At 42.2% G+C, this 16,976-nt stretch overlaps 1 protein-coding gene across 1 annotated transcript in view; it reads right to left on the bottom strand.

Moving 5' to 3' along the window:
* lama4 (laminin, alpha 4) overlaps positions 1 to 16,976 on the bottom strand; it is a 71,237-nt gene that overhangs the window by 24,768 nt on the left and 29,493 nt on the right. Inside the window, exons 13-18 of the mRNA XM_084377116.1 lie at positions 16,321 to 16,514; positions 10,236 to 10,352; positions 9,649 to 9,797; positions 703 to 844; positions 529 to 622; positions 327 to 443 (exon numbers count right to left, since the gene is read on the bottom strand). Of these exons, the coding sequence (XP_084233242.1) occupies positions 327 to 443; positions 529 to 622; positions 703 to 844; positions 9,649 to 9,797; positions 10,236 to 10,352; positions 16,321 to 16,514 (813 nt within the window). The remainder of the gene's footprint in view (positions 1 to 326; positions 444 to 528; positions 623 to 702; positions 845 to 9,648; positions 9,798 to 10,235; positions 10,353 to 16,320; positions 16,515 to 16,976) is intronic.

Here is a 16,976-nt window from a genome sequence, read left to right as displayed (position 1 = left end):
GCATGCTAACTTCAGTAGGCATTTCTGCACCACAGTTCATAGATGTCTTTAACATAACGGCAACAATGTTGTTTCTTGTGATAAAGAGTAAATGGATTTCTATAATGCTTACTTGTCACAGTCACCCATTCACACATATTCATACACTGATGAAAGAGGCTGCCATGCAAGTACTTCCATTGTTTGTGCTAAGCTAGGCTAAACACAGTGCCGACCTCCCTCTGTACTGACACACAGATGTGATATTTTTTAAATTTTCTCATCTGTCTCTGGGTTTGGCAGCAAACGTCACACTGTCACTTTAAGATAACTACATATTGTCTTACCTTTATGAATTCCATTAATACTTTCCACTATTTCTGCAAGTTTATTGGTGTTTTTATCCATGGTCTCCTTGGTCTCCTCAATGTATTTCAACTTGTCGACCACCTCAGTTTCTACCTCTGACATAGAGAGATACAGTAACTGTCAAAGGGACATCCAATATAATATATTTGACAGATATCTCTTTCAGTGAAATCCCCATACCAAATTGCTCTGAGTGCAATGAAACAGACTCTTTGAAAACACTGTTGCTCCGTGTCAGCAGATGCCCAAGCTGCACATTGATCCCAGTGATGGCCTAAAACACAGAGCACATAACAAAGCTATAGACGTGAAATACAGTGTATGCATGCTGTGTATTTCAGAAATTTTACATACATCTTCAGCTCCTTGGGATAAGTTGAGGGTGGTGAGCGAGGTGATATTGGCATCATCGATGTATTTCACAATGTTGTTGTAGACGTTGGCAGCACTTATGGCTCTCTGCACAAAGCCATTGGCATCACTCTCTCTCAGATCCCTGGAGGAGACAAGATGATGGATGTTACAGTCTAGTGTGAGCGTTGCCATATTGTGCATACTACCATCAAGAATCCCCAGTGCTCATGGAAATAATATTGAATTCAAGTTTCACTTATCAATGTTTTTATATCAACAGCTGATTAAATGACTGGGTGTAACGCAAAAAGGTTGCTCGTAGTCACAAACCTACAGAGTATTATCATGTGACTCTTCAGGTCTCCTTGGCTGTGTATAACATTTTAGCAATCTTTCAGCTCATTGTTGTGACCACAACTTTATGTTTTGGTTTGGACCCACAATTGGAGGTGTTCTTTGAAAAAGAAAGAGCTCTGATGAACCCGCAACTAGCTGGTAAAGTGAATGAAGAGTGAATATTCGAAATACAAAACAAAAAAAAACAAAACTCTAATGTTCTAAATTTTTGTTAGTGTCAACAAATCCCATGAAAACACTGCTGGTACGCTGGTAGGGCATGTTTGGTTATTATGGTTAGCAATGAATCATTATTAATAGTAATTATCATTAATAATCATAACAAAATTAATAGTTAATATTAGTTTATGATAATAGTTAATTAATAGTAATAAGTACGAGGCACCACCCTGGAATCAGGGACCAATATCCAAATGGGAAAACAGTCTCCATGAAGGATGTTCATTTAAAATGTATATATTTGTAGAAATATTTAACATTTAAAGGAACAAGGAGAAGGAGATGAATCTGAACACTGTCTGTCACAACTAGCTTTTACCACAAAACATATGCACAAAGAATCAAAGACAACTGCTCTGTACAGTATGATAGTTAATTTATCATTAGCAAACTCGATCAATCGTCAGTAATACTTCAATTCATAAACATCTATTATTCAGCGACAGCAACTAAACACTACGGCACACTCAGGCATCCAACAAACAAGCATATGTGTGTGTTTGAGTGAGTGAGAGAGAGTGGCAAGATGGTGGACGTGAGCTTGTGGAGCTCACACTCAAGGTGGTGGACATGGCCACGTCAGTATATACATTGTGCCAGGGGTTGGTAGGACAGACAGGATGACAGAGGCTTCTCCACGTGTAACTGTGGTATTTTTTTCCTCGTGTAAGTAGCCAATGACACTACCAGTTACCACATTACGTTGCTTGTGGGTCATTTCTCTTTAATTTAACAGTGAAGGATCTGTTTAGCTGTCAGACCGTGAACACCATCAGATTGACACGGCCCTGCTCGGCGCCTCCGGCTTATCCATTCACACAGACACCGGCTCGCCTCTACTGCCGCTCTGATACTACCTCCACAGAGCCGCAGCAAAACTTTCCCCACTCTCCGCATCTGAAACTTTCACACAGAGGACGATGCGGAGAATCGGCACATGATTCCCGTACTCAAAGGGCAGTGTGAATGGGGCTAGAGGTTGAACTACCCAGGCCTCAGAGGATGCCGCTCAGCCTTACTTCCAATCTGGCATGGTGGCCACTCGCACTATTGCAGCAAAAAATCAAAAAGCATTTTCCCCTTAGACTGCCGTTTTAAAAGAGAACTCTTGACAAGACATTATGAACTACAAACAAGGCTGATTATCACTCTTTCTATTATGAATTTTTAATCCATGGAGGTTTGTTTTCTATTTCAGGCTCCAAGATGGTGGCGCCCCTGTCCAGCTGTGGCTACACTGGCTCATGATAGTTTACAATATTTATATCAATAATCTGCCGCCTAAGATGCCAAAAACAGGCAAAAATTTCTACAAATGAATATATGACCGCCATCTCTTGCTGGAATTACGATCATCCAGTGACTTCGGCTTCATAGACACGACTTCTCGGGAGTGTATCGGGAGCCTCAGAGTGCTACGCCGAAAAGACACAGTTGCTATGGACGCTCCTAGCATCACAAGCCGATAGAGGAGCAAGTGGAGGCACTGTGACTGAGTGCTACACCGACAAGACCCAATTGCTATCGATGCTCCTATCATCACAAGCCGACAGAGGAGCAAGCGGAGGCGGTGTGACCGAGGGCGGAAGGGCGGCTGTCAGGGAGGACTAACAGCTAAGCTAAAAGCTAACCCCTATAAAACACCACTTCCACCTATCTTCCTCTCAAACGTTCGTTCCCTGGAAAACAAAATAGATCATCTGCAGCTGGAATTAACAAGTAAACAAGAGATGAGGAACTGTTGAGCAATAATTCTGACAGAGACATGGCTAAACTCATCAATCCCGGACAATGCTGTCAGCGTCGAGGGACTGGCTACTTTTCGTGCTGACAGGAGCTGCGCACGCAGCGGTAAATCCTGAGGGGGTGGTCTATGCATTTACATCAACAACAACTGCTGTATAAATGCTAAGTTTGTGTCACGGCACACACTGTATTCTGATTGGCTGTCCTGCATGGCTGTTAGGCTAGGGGGGTGGGCTTACCTCGAGAGCCGGTGGTGGTTTGAAAAGGGGCGGCCCGGAGGAATTACTGGAGGTTTTTGGAGCAGGTGTGTGAACCGGAGAGTTTTTGTTTGCCGGGGCTGAGAGGGCCGGGGCCCTTCCTTCTACCCATGGAGTTGGTTTATAGTTTTTGTCCACGTGTATCACTGTTAACAATTGAACTGTACTTACCGTACCGACGCTGAGCGGGGCACAGAGAGCGGGCTGACCGAATGACGGACCAGGGCAGTGCCAGGGCCGCGAGACAACAGTTAAGCCCAGTTACCTTACCTAGTTTGGCAGCCTAACGCTCTTCTTGGAACATGCCCGGCGAATGAGCCCTGGAAGCCCTAGATGAGCGAGTCCAATAAAAGCATTGTTTTCTTCAGGGTTGTGTTTGCCGTGACATTTGTCTCAAGCCATTGCTCACTGGACATTGAGCTTGAGATGAATGTAAACTGACACTAAAGAGGCCGTGAAAAGTTCTCTATCGGACTATCAGTGAGTTGTAATCTACTCACACTGAGGGCTTTTTCATCGTCGCTGGGGATTTCAACCAGGCCAACATGAAGTCAGTTCTCCCACATTTCCATCAGCATGTGGATTGTGCAACTAGGGGAGTAAATACATTAGACATGGCTTACACCACCATGAAAGATGCATTCAGAGCAGCCGCACGCCCCCATCTTGGCTCTTGGCTCATCTATCTGTTATGCTAATTCCAGCATATAAGCCCCTGCTGGTCAGAGGAAAACCTACAGTGAGGCAGGTGAGGGTGTGGTCTGAGGGGGCTATGGAGGCACTACAGGACTGTTTTGAGTGCACTGACTGGGATATGTTTAAAGCAGCTGCCACTTACAACGATCACATCAACATAGATGAGTATGCCATGTCTGTGTCAGCCTACATCAACAAATGCATGGAGGACGTCAGCGCTAGCAAATCCATCACCACCCGGGCCAACCAAAAACCCTGGATGATTGATGAAGTACGCAAAATGCTAAAGGCACGGAACTCAGCCTTCAAGTCTGGCGACGAGATGGCACTGAGAACAGCAAGAGCCAACTTGAACCGTGCCATCAGACTAGTAAAGTGTGCTCACAGTTGAAAAATCCAATACTTTTTCCATGATCCCGCTAACACAAGGGATATGTGGCAAGGCATACGGACTATCACCTACAGGATTGCCCCTCCTGCGTGTGACCATGACTTGGACTTCCTAAATGAACTAAATAACTTCTTTGGGAGGTTTGAGGGACTAAACAACACTCCTGCTGTGAAAACTGTTCCCCATCAGGATGAAAAGGCACTCTGCCTTGACATAGCTTAGGTGCGAAGGTCTCTGAGGAGTGTCAACTCACGGAAGGATCCGTGCCCTGACAGGGAATGTGCAGATCAGCTGGCTTGTGTCCTAACAAGCCAAAGTCCCATTATGTTTCAAAACTGCCTCCATCATCCCAGTGCCAAAGAAACCTCAAATCACATCACTCAATGACTACCGGCCCATCACACTCACTCCTATTATGATGAAGTGCTTTGAAAGGCTGGTAAAGGAGCACATCAACTCCAGACTCCCTGCCACGTTTGACCCCTGAGGATGCCATCTCCACCGCTCTTCACTTGAGCCTTGCACACCTGGGGCCGGATCTACTAAAGGTTCGCGTGTATTAAAACGTGTGCAAACTCCTTGCACACGCAAAAAAATGTACAAACTGATTAACTAACAGTGCGCAAAAAGGGTTGCGTCTGTCAAAGGTGCAAAATAGCACGTATGCATTCAGTAAGTACGTTTGCAGCAATGAATATGCAACATGGGCCGTTTACATGCAATTGTGCGCGTTGTGGGTGGAGAAAATGTAAATATATTAATTTAGCACATGCAAAGTGATTTCTCAAACCTGAAAGCAATTTTGCCGATAGAAACTGCGTCTATTTTTTACACGTCTCAAAGGGAAGTGCAAACGGTTTGTATGCATAATTGCGCACACATGGCTGCCGTTATTGTTGACATCGAAACAATGGAAGGAGATGCCGAGAACGCATTTCTCACCCTCGTGTGAACATTTTTGGAATGAATGAGGAAACTATCATTAGAACGTGTCGCCTATCCAGCCTTGCCATTTTGGAGCTGTCGGAGGAACTCAGAGCGGATTTGGAGCCAGCTACTAGAAGGAGTCACGCAATACCTGCAATAACAAAACTCCTTGCAAGTTTACTATTATTATTATATTTATATTATTATACGCCAATTTTTCTTTTGTTCTTCTTCTGATGTCTTGGTATCTCCTTTTCACTTCATCCACTGCTTGCCTGTTTTTTCCAACAGCATTAACTTTTTCACCGATTTTCTCCCACACGGCGTTCCTTTGCGCGACCGTCAGATTCCTTTGCTGCAGCTCATTGAAATGTTTATTCGATTCCTCTACCAACACTTCTAATTCCAAAGGGTCGAATTTCACTTTGCGCTTTCGCTCTCTCAAACTCGCCATGCTGAAAACCATGAAACACGCTAAACCCTCATTTAAATAGGCATGTCTCCAACATGTTTGCACCTGTTGTCATTAACGCAATCACTCTTAGTAAATCACCTGCAAACTCCACACGCAAATTTCTAGATTGCGAAAGCAGATTAGTACAAGTAATTTGGGATCTTAGTAGATCCGGCCTCTGGAGGAGATGCTCCAGGGGCCGGATGCTGTTCCTGGACTTCAGTTCAGCGTTTAATACCATCATTCCACAGCATCGGGTAGACAAACTGGGACCCCTGGGCTTCAGCACCCCCCTGTGCAACTGGCTGCTAGACTTCCTCACTGAAAGACCACAGTCAGTGCGGGTCGGTCAGAATACTTCCAGTGTCATCACCCTCAACACAGGCTCCCCTCAAGGCTGTGTCCTGAGCCCCCTGCTGTTCACTCTGATGACTCACGACTGCGTCCCAAGGGCTACCACCAACCACATTGTAAAGTTTGTGGACGACGCAACAGTGGTGGGCCTCATCAGGGATGACCACGACCTGGCTTACAGGGAGGAGGTGGAGCAGCTGGTGGGCTGGTGGGCTGGTGTAGCAATAACAACTTGATCCTGAGTGTGGACAAAACCAAAGAGATCATTGTCGACTTCAGGAAGAAGCAGCCCAGCCACTGCAACGCTGTTTGGGTGGGTGATGTTTGTCAAGTGGCATCCACATGAATACTAGGACCCAAGATTTCCCAGCAGAACACTGACATTATGACAATAATGTGTTGCTAGTGTGCCAAATTTGTCTTAATCAGGGACTGAAAATTATTCCCCACAAATGTAGTATAAACAGTACTCCTGTTTAAAGAAGCATGTAGAAATTGGCATTTTATGCAATTTGGCACCCCCCAAAGTTTCTGAGTGCAACACCACTGACGTAAATACAAATCCAGCATCTATAAAAAATTGTCATACATAATGTAGGTGCTTACTATAAACAAAAGTCATTACACCTTAACGTAGTTGAAAACTTGTCTCTTGAAGTAAACATGTATGTAACGCTGTGACCCTACCCCAGGGGTGTCTTTTTGCAAAGAGGGCCAGATTTGGTAAGGTAAATATGTGTAGGGGCCGACCATTCAGCCTGACATCCTTTGAACCATTAAAATTAAATGCAAATGAACTATTTAATACATTTTTTATTGCAAGTCTGCCTCGGGAAAAAAGCAAACTTTCAGGAAGCTTAAACATCATTTGAAACAGTCAATTTTGTACTGTCTCTATTGTCAATTAATGAGTCATGTTTTTTGGTTGTAACTTGTATTCTTGTTAAATAAACATTTGATCACAAAAACATCATTTGAAACATTGCACATTACTCACTGTTAAATGCTCACTGTAAACTCCTAAATTCAACACTAACTGTTATCTTATTCAGAAGTACAAAACATTGAGGGCCATAGACTCAGTGCATATTCAAAATTGTGGTTTTGATCATCACAAAAAAAACAAAACAATTCACTGAGTGAATTTAGAATTTATTCACCTCGGATAACTAAACAAACAACTTGCCTGCACTAATGTGAAGGGTGATACTGGGATCTCGACTGCATTAAATAGGCCAGGTCTGGCTCAAAGACAGTGCTTTTGATGCGCAGGATGTCACACAGGTGAGAGTCACTTAGTCTTGTCCTCACGCAGTTCTTGTTAAAGTTCATAACCGAGAATGTCTTCTCCTTCTTCTAGGTCGAGCCAAACAAGCTCAGCATTTTCTCAGCAAATGTCCGAATCTCTTGAAACCTGCCTTTATCCAGCTGGCGGTAGAAGTTGACAAGAGGGAGCTGTTGGTGCCGACTCCGACACTCGGCGTCACACTGCAGCTCAATGAGCTCCAGCTGCAGGTGGTCTGGAGCGTCATCGGGGTCCACGGAAAAAGGAGAAGAAAAAAGCGTGATCTCCTTTTCAATAGCTGCAAAATCCTGAAAGCGCTGTTGAAACTCCTCAGCCAGGGATCAGGGGTCTGCTGCATATCTCCTCATTTGCGCACTGAAATTGTTCTGTGGAAAACTGGTCATTATTTCCTGCAGCGCGGGGAAGTGTGCCGTATTGGGCTGCGTTTGTGACAGGTGCCTTTGGAAAAGTTGCAGCTTGGTCCCAAAGGCTTTGATGTGTGAATACAGTTCGCTCACCACTGCATTTTTCCCCTGAAGGCTCGTGTTCAGCACGTTCAGATGCCGTGCTATGCCACCTAAAAATCCCAAATCAGCCAGCCAAACAGGATCAGATAGTTCTGGCATCGGGTGTCCCTTTTCTGCCAAAAATTGTCCGATTTCCTCCCTAAGAGAGTAGAAGCGCTGCAGTGCAGACCCCCGACTGAGCCATCTTACGTTGTTGTGATAAACAACATCTCCGTATTCAGCCTGGATGTCAAGTAGAAACTGTTGAAACTGGTGGTGGCACAGGGCTTTGGAGCGAATATAATTAATAGCCTTAATTACCGGTTTCATGACATGATCATACATCAGATGTTTGGCGCAGAGAACTTGTTGGTGAATAATACAATGGAGTTTTATAGCGTTACCTCCTTCTTCGCTGACTTTGTCACAGATGAGGGTTGATAATCCACTTCGCGTGCCAGCCATGGCAGGTGCGCCATCCTTAATAATCCCAGTGACTTTATTCCACGGCAGTTTCATGTCATCAATGGCGGAACAAACAGAAACAAATAAATCTGTTGCTCTTGTTTGGCCCTTAAGGCTCTGGAGGTCAAGTAGCTCTTCGCTCACGTTCATTTCATTGTCCACTCCTCTCAAAAAAATCAATAACTGAGCAGGCTAACGAAAAAAAGTCAAACTCAGCTCCCTTTGCTTCAAGCTGTCTCTTAATATCAGATGAAACGTCTTCAGGCAAACATTGGCAAACTCTTGCTTCTTGTCAGGAAAAATTTTCTCCACCATTTTCATCACACAGTCTTTTATAAATTCACCTTCAGTAAAAGGTTTGCAGTGCTTGGCAATCAGCGTTGCCACCTCGTAGCTTGCCTTTCTGGCATTTTCATTTGACTCACGGACTCTTGTGACAAAGCGCTGCTGTGCCGTTAAAACAGCTTCCAGTTGCTTCAATTTGTCACTGCGTTCGTTCCCAGTTAGCTTGTCGTAGTTAGCATGCTTTGTCTGGTAGTGCCTCTTGATATTGAATTCCTTGAAAACAGCCACAGCCTCTTGGCAAATTAGGCAGACACAGTTGCTGTGTATTTCAGAAAAAAAATACTCCAATTTCCACTTGTACTGGAAGCGGCGGCCCTCAGTGTCAACTTTTCTTTTTTTTGTTACAGTTGCATTTTAGAAATGGGCTGGAAGGGTCAAGAGTCGCGCGGTTAGAGTGCGGCCACAGGTCTGCTGCCATCTTCTGGTGAAATATAAAATTGCTTTTTTTGGACATATGTTTTTTGTTTTTTTTTTGCTTTCGGGCCGCATATTATTGATTTTATGACAGAGGCTTGACAGAGGTCCAAAGTCCGCGGGCCGGACTTTGGACATGCCTGGCCTACCCTCTCACTGAAGTTACATACTGCAGAAACAAGCGATAGGGGGGCGGAGTGGCTGTGACAGAGACACCTTTCACCCCTATTACAAAACACTATACCATGATGATTTTGAAGATGTTATTTTATGGTAAAAAAAAGTTATATAATGTTGCCTCAAGAAAAGTTTTCTCAAAATGACAGTCCCATTTCAGGATGTTATTGAGCTGTTTTTTTAAATGAAAACAGATGGTATATTTAATTTTTAAAGGTTTATATCTTTAGTAGGATCCAGTGGGCTTCGGGGTTAGTGCCACAGACTAGTTAGAAAAGTCTTGAGAAATGATTGATGCTTTTGCTTTCTTTTCATCGGTCTGATTATTTGTAACTAATAGGTCTAGTACTCACTCCTCCAGTTGGTTGGCCTGTTTCTCCAGTTCCTCAGCGTGCTCGTCAGCCCTCTGCACCAGATCTCTGTCAGACAGAGAGAGTCTCTCAGTCTTCTCTGTCAGCTTTTGGCTGGCGCCATCGATTGCTGCATGGTAACCGGTCACGTTCTGTACAGTCACATGCAAACACACAGATCCATATACATACAATTTGCAATGACATTTTAATGCTTTATATTTATGTCCCATTCACAGGATCCTTATACCTGAAGTGGAGGACTAAAAAGGGAGAGCTGTTTGAGAACACAGCTTATTCAAACTTAAGCAATCCACAAATTGTTTCCAAATTAAATTGGCCAGCTTTAGAATCTGACATAAGCTGCATCTCGGAATGAATTTTAATGACTAAATTCTATGCAGGATCCAGAGATATTGCAGTACCATATCACAGTCTATTATATCATGACCTTCTTCTTCAGTGAGCTATCAAGAAAACCTAAGCATTATTGGGCAGCAGGGAGATTTTTCCACTCTCACTGTTGACCCAAGCTTATGATGGCTGTCTTCCTGACAGCCATCGTTTCCTCACAGTTATGTAGGCCTCACCTGAACTATAGCATCCACCTCAACCACAGTCCTCTTTGTTTCAGAGATGAAGCCTCTGGCTGTATCCAGTGTTTTGTTGACAGTAGTGTGGTCGTCTGCTAGCCTCTGCTGCTTCGCCTCGGTCACAAAGAAACAAGATCAAAGTTATCCAAAATTCAAGCTTCAGAAGTTATTCCAATGCAACTGTGATATTTGTTGTCTTTATTAGAAAGGATACAGTAAGGATAGGTATGAAATGAGAAAATGGATCTCCAGCTGGACTCAAACAGGGGACGTTTCAATCACATGTTCAGCATAGTTTGTCATTTAGGCAACACATGTTTTGGCTTTCTTTCAGAGGGTTTGATGAGATCGATACCACTGTCATATCTGTGTGTTAAGTTTGGAGTTAAAGCTGGGAGGTCATCAGTTTAGCTTGGCATGAAGAGCGCAAACAATATTTTACAGCTAGCCTGGCTAAGAAGTCCAAACCTTCCATCTGTATAAAGCTCATTAGCAATCATTTTATGATGGGGAAACGTAAAACAACAGTTTGTGCCTATAAAAGGGAGGTTCAGGCTAAAACTTGAGAATGCAGAAGGAATGAGTCCTTAAATGTGGAAAAATTATCATTTTTTTACCCTTGTCTCAAATTTAGTTGACTTTTTGAATGGGTTTTCAGTTAGATGCATCAAACAAGATTTTGTGTTCTACAACATATAATATGTTAGTAAATACTAAGGCATTCACGACTACTGCATTTTAGTGGTCATCAACTACGTAATTACGGGATATTTATGATATGAATATTTTATAATATTTATAATAGCTTTTTTGACTACAGTATCAGTGTCTGCTTGCTTGCCAGGATGGCAAAAAAAGTATTCCTTTTCAAAAGACCTTAAATTCTGTTTATTTAACATGGCATAACGTTGAAAATGATCGTTCGAACAAATATGTGTTCAGCAATGACTAAACTAACAGATGCTTCTCCTTTCATATGACCTGTTTGCCACTGCGTTACCACTGTGACACCGCAGTGGTAATGGGGGGGCTGCACTTGATAACTGTAGATGCCAGGTGGCATCAGAGTGCTTGAATCCTGATGATGACAGTAAAATCCTGATGACACAAATTTACTTTACGCCCCGTTTGACCACATGTGTTTAGCAATGGCAAAGTGGTGCTGTCTGTATTTTGGCTGGTTGACTCCACAGGAAGCGGATGTATGTAGTCTAACGCTATGTTAATATGACTGCTTCGGCTAATATTTAACTTTAACAGCGCTTAAATAAACTAAAGATGTGTTATTACATATTTTTCAGTCTGCATTGAATATACCCACTTCTAAATCCCCTCTGATGTGCATCTTTATTACACTGTTTGAAGGAACTATAGGTAACTGCATACTTGTGGATGCAACCGTCACTAATGCTGATATAGCTCCTCAGGGATTTAAGCTGTTATTTTTCTAATTTTGACAATCTAACCCGTGACGTAGCTGCAGTTGATTTTGTTCAAATACGCCAAATTGTATTTTCATGGGTTATTGTTCTTCAGACAATGGGGCTAAACTAGCTAATATGTGCTAATGGCAGTTGGCACTTGTTGCCATAGCAATGGTAAACATCACATAACTTTATAAATAAATATATTTGATGCGTATGAAAAAGGCGGTTGCGAAAAGTGAGTAAACAGAGGCTGTTAGGAACATTAAATGTCATCACACCGGGGGCTCATGTACTCATTAGTCCTTTGTCAAAACCTCTAAAAGATCCAGAGCAGACAGAGAGGAGGAGAAAAATGTAACAACATCGTCATTCCTTAAATATGAAGAAAATATGAGCAGAAATGCTCAGAAGAAATAAAGTACAATTGTATTTCATTTGTTAATTCAGTGCAAGTTTTCAACAAGTTATTTAAGAGTAGTGGGGAAAAGATTTGCAATTGTTAAAAACAAATCAAATCAAATTGTATACAAATGGCTGTTTGCATTTTTGTATTATTATGTTAATAATGGAAATACAAAACTAAATTTTCAGAAATATTGCACTTTCTTGTAGTAATTCTAAGTGCTGTATTGTAGGCAGCTGGACTTGTGTCAGTTTCTTGAAGATGTTTCACCTCTCATCCAAGAGGCTTCTTAAGTACTAACTAACTGGAGGGGAGTTTGCAGGTTTTTAAACTCTGTGTGGTAGTGTCCTTACATAGTTATTAAGGACAAGTGTGAGCTCTGAGTTTCAGAGTCGTTAGGGTCGTTGACCCAACTGGCCTTCATGTGGGTTGCTAGGGCTAGGTGAGCTCAGGTGCGAATGGTTGTTAGCTGTCTGGGGAGGGAACACAGTGGGGGAGGGAACCACAGTGTGCAGTCTACACCTCTCTAGAGTATTATTATTATAAACACAAACTTATAGAGGCTTGGACACTTGGATCAAATACTGCAGGTAATCCTGCAATCCATATTATTTCTGTGTGAGTTTTGTGTGAGAGATGTCGGCTTTCCAATATCTCCAATATAATGGGACTGAATGGCGCTCAAATTTCCAGAAAATGCATCCACTTACGGCCAAGATGCTTGTGCTTGGACCATGTGTGATGCAGCGCCGTTCAATATAAGAGTTGGGATACTCTTTGATCTCACCACCACCACCATATAGCTCTCAAACAATATATATATGTGTGTATATATATAGTCCCGTCCAAAACTATTGGAACAGCAAGGTCAGTTCTTTTATTTTTGCTGTACACTGAAAACATTTGGGTTTGAGATGAATATGAGACAAAAGATCTGCATGTCGGCGTCCATTTCCAGGTCTTTACATCTAGATCTGTTAAAAAACTTAGAAGATAGCACCTTTTGTTTGAACTAGGGCATTAATGACTTCAGATTTTTTCAAGTCGACTTATCTGTCAATAAAGTCGTAGTCGAGTCGACAAGTCGTTTGATGACGTCACATTGACACAGCGGAGGAACACCTCCATACATGGGATGTGTGTCTGGCCCACAGCCGGAGAGTTTTAAAACCAGGAAACAGCTGATCACAGCAATCAGTCCATCACTTCATCTGCAGACGTCAAGATGAGCAACTGGAAAGCCGCTGAGATCCAGGATGCTAGCTTCTCCTCGGTCTCTGTAGCTGACAGCTAGCGGACACAACCAAACAGCTAGTAGCTGCTGTCAGCTTGTTGTGTAGCGGCAAGCTACGAATGGTCGCTACTTTCAAATTATAAGCCCCCCGCTAAGAACCCAGTTCTAAAATCCAATGGGGTGCAATGTAAAGCTCTTATTTTGATTAATTGATTATTCAAACAATAAATATCCCTGAATGTCTTCTCTAAGTTTGGACTTGGGTTTTGCCTTTGCAGACTACATTTATAGTTAAAAAGGTGTACGACATGAAGACCAGAGAGCTGTCTGTGGGAGAAAAGCAAGCAATTTTGAAGCTGAGAGAATATGGAAACTCAATCAGAGCCATTGCACAAACATTGCAGTACAACCATTTAGAATGTAGTGAAGAAGGAAACTACTGATGTACTCAGCAACAAATGTCGAACTGGTAGATGAAGGAAAACATCAGCAGTTGATGACAGAAACATTGTGAGAGCTGTAAAGAAAAACCCTAACACAACTGTTAGTGACATCACCAACAAGATGCAGAGGGCAGGAGTGAAGGTATCACAATCCACCATTCGCAGAAGACTTCAGGAACAAAAGTACAGAGGCTACATCAGAAGATGCAAACCACTCATTAGCAATGAGAATAGTAAGGCCAGATTGGCAGAGACGAGGCTCATAAGTTCTGGGACAAAGTTTTATGGACTGATGAGACAAAGATGAACCTTTACCAAAGTGATGGAAAGGCTAATGTGTGGAGAAAGAAAGGATCTGCTCATGATCCCAAACACACAAGCTCATCTGTGAAACAAGATGAAGGTAATGTCATGGCTTGGGCTTGCATTGCTTCTTCTGGGGCGGGCTCATTGATCTTCATTGATAATGTAACATTAGCCTGATGGCAGCAGCAAAATAAACTCAGAAGTCTACAGAAACATTTGGTCTGCCAATCAAAGACAGATGGAACCAAACTGATCTGGAGATCATTCATCATACAGCAAGATAACGACCCAAAACACACTACCAAAACAGCCAAGAAGTTCATCAGGGGAAAGAAGTGGACAGTTTTAGACTGGCCAAGTCAATCTCCAGACTTAAACCCTATTGATCATGCCTTTTACCTGCTAAAGAGGAGACTGAATATATATATATGCCAGGAAAGGCATACAACGATTGAAAATGGCCATTGCATACTTGGACCACAACAGCTGGAAGAAAATCTGGGGCCTGTTAAACACACTATGAGCTTAAATCTAATAACCGAAGATAAACTTTGCATGCCAATGCCAATAACTGCAATTAATTTAAGGTAAATGTAGTCCAACTAACATCTAATTATAAAACATTACACTTTTTAAAAATAATTATAAGTTAGCTCATGAAATGTTGTCGATGTGAAATTACTAGCGAATTTTAATTATTATCTACTTAGCTATTACCTTATGACAAACCTTAACCAAAGCTGGATGTATAATACCATTATTGTGTAGATTCATGACAGGTCAGTTAATGTGTTAAAATGTCAACAAAATGCAGTCAGCCAGTCAGCGTGCTTGGGAAACACTGACAATGAATGCGGTTCAGTGCTGGAACTATTTAATCTTTGGAACTATAGGCAGCCTCATGACATGCTTCACTTCTGCATTCTCCAATTTCAAGAGGAGTCTATGGGAGTGTCGCAACTCTCATATTCAACAGCGCTGGTGTGATGTAAACATTAATGATTAATGATCATTTTAATCACCTCGGCTTGGCTCGGCTTTGATCTAAATGGAAGACCCAGGTGAACACACTAAATTCTGTGGCACGAAGTAGTTATGTGTGATCAACATCCGGTGGTGGCGTGTAAATAAAGAAGGAATTTGGAATGCATCTATTCAAGGACGTTTTATTACTGGACACAGTGATGGAGGCAGAGCTCCGTTCATTCCTATGAAAGCTGCTCAGTGGTGTTTTGAAGCCAAAAAAGCTTGACTTCCCGGCTGTGAAATACCTGGATCGTGGACCAAGTTGGCTAACTTCCAGTTTCTCGCCTGGCTAACTTGAAGGGGGATAAAATAATTTAATTGTGCGACTCTTCTAGACTTTCCAAATGTTATTGAACTGAATGGCTCAAGCGAACCAAGGCATTTCGTGAATGTTGTGACACTCAAAATCAGTTATCCAACGTTTTACAGACAATTGTCCTATTGTTTTTTCTCTTCTGTTACAACTGTTTCCGGTGCATTCGTGACGTGAAACATGACGTCAGTGACATACAACGTAATGCTTCAGATAAAAATCACACACGGGCTGCTTTGCCTGCGGAAGTGGGAATGGGGTCAATAGGCACATTTTTGCTTTGTACCCACGTTTAAAAAACCTGTGTAGACCCACTAATTTTGGTCGAAAAGCAGTATTGGTTAGCTTTTCTCTCGAACATGTACACTTCCTTCTGCACAGTGACATGGAAAGAAAATAGTTCCTACATAAAACTGCTGCAAGGTCTGTGGTCTGTTGCATCTGTTGTTACAGAGCCCAAAGAATACTAAAAGACAATGCCCATCACTGCTATATCACCAGAATACAGAGCAGCCTCTTTCCTCAGGCTGTCTATCTATCGTACTAAATAGTGTTTTCTGAGGAGTTAAATGCTTGCCAGTGGGTTTCTTTCTTGAAATTAAGATGAATCTTTTTTGTACAATAATAATTCTGTGTGTTGGGCAGTGGGCTGTATCATGGGAAAATAAAGTAAATGTTTCTGTGTGAAGGTTCTGGATATTATCATGGGGAAAATAATAGTATCCAAAACTCCCACAGATGGTTTTCTGTTTCTGTTCTCAGCAAATACCACAAGTAATAGACATCTCTTACATGCCCGACAAATAACAACCAGATTTCTCTCTCACTGCAGCCTTGTGCAATTGTAAAATGCATGCTCATGATAGGCTCTTGCGTCTTTTAAGGCCAAGCCAACATCCGGTCGTCTCCTGTGTTGTCATGGGAAATCACCTCATTCCTCCGGAATTTGAGGATGTTGGCTCTGTTCCTGTTGTCTGTCTCCTGGACGGTGCTGGCTGCATTCTGGAGAAAGTCCTGAGCGTCAGACAGCTTGGTGGAAAAGCCGGACAGAACCTCCCTGACAGGTGGAAGGCGGCCATCTGTGATCATCAACTTCTTCTCCAACTGACGAACACGCCTCAGCACTGGAAACACAATCAGAAACACAAGCCATTACTTGACAATATCATAATTTGTGTCACATTTAAGTGATTTGACTTCCGGCTGTAGACACCATCTCTGATACTCTATTGTTGAGTCAAAGTCAAATATAGGTTTGTTATTGGATCCCTGCAGATGCCACAATGCAATCTAAATATGTACTGCATCTTCATCTGTGTGTATATGTGATTGTGCATCCAAAGCTAAAAAATAAATCATTTTGGGATTTTAGGGTTTCAGAGACTTGGATTTACCCCGGAAGAGCTGCATGGAGCCATTTTAAGTTTGTTTTTTTCATTATGATTTAGTATTATTTCATATTTTACGTTTGTTTTTTTCATTATGATTTAGTATTATTTCGTATTTTACGTTTGTATTTTAGACTTGTATTTTACATTTTAAAACAACTCCCTATCTACGTTAGTCATTTAGGAGAATGCTGCAAC

This window comes from Pagrus pagrus (genome assembly GCF_965226575.1).
Source record: "Pagrus pagrus genome assembly, chromosome: 16".
In the NCBI taxonomy this organism is placed as follows: domain Eukaryota; kingdom Metazoa; phylum Chordata; class Actinopteri; order Spariformes; family Sparidae; genus Pagrus; species Pagrus pagrus.
This window is presented reverse-complemented; position numbering and strand designations above follow the sequence as displayed.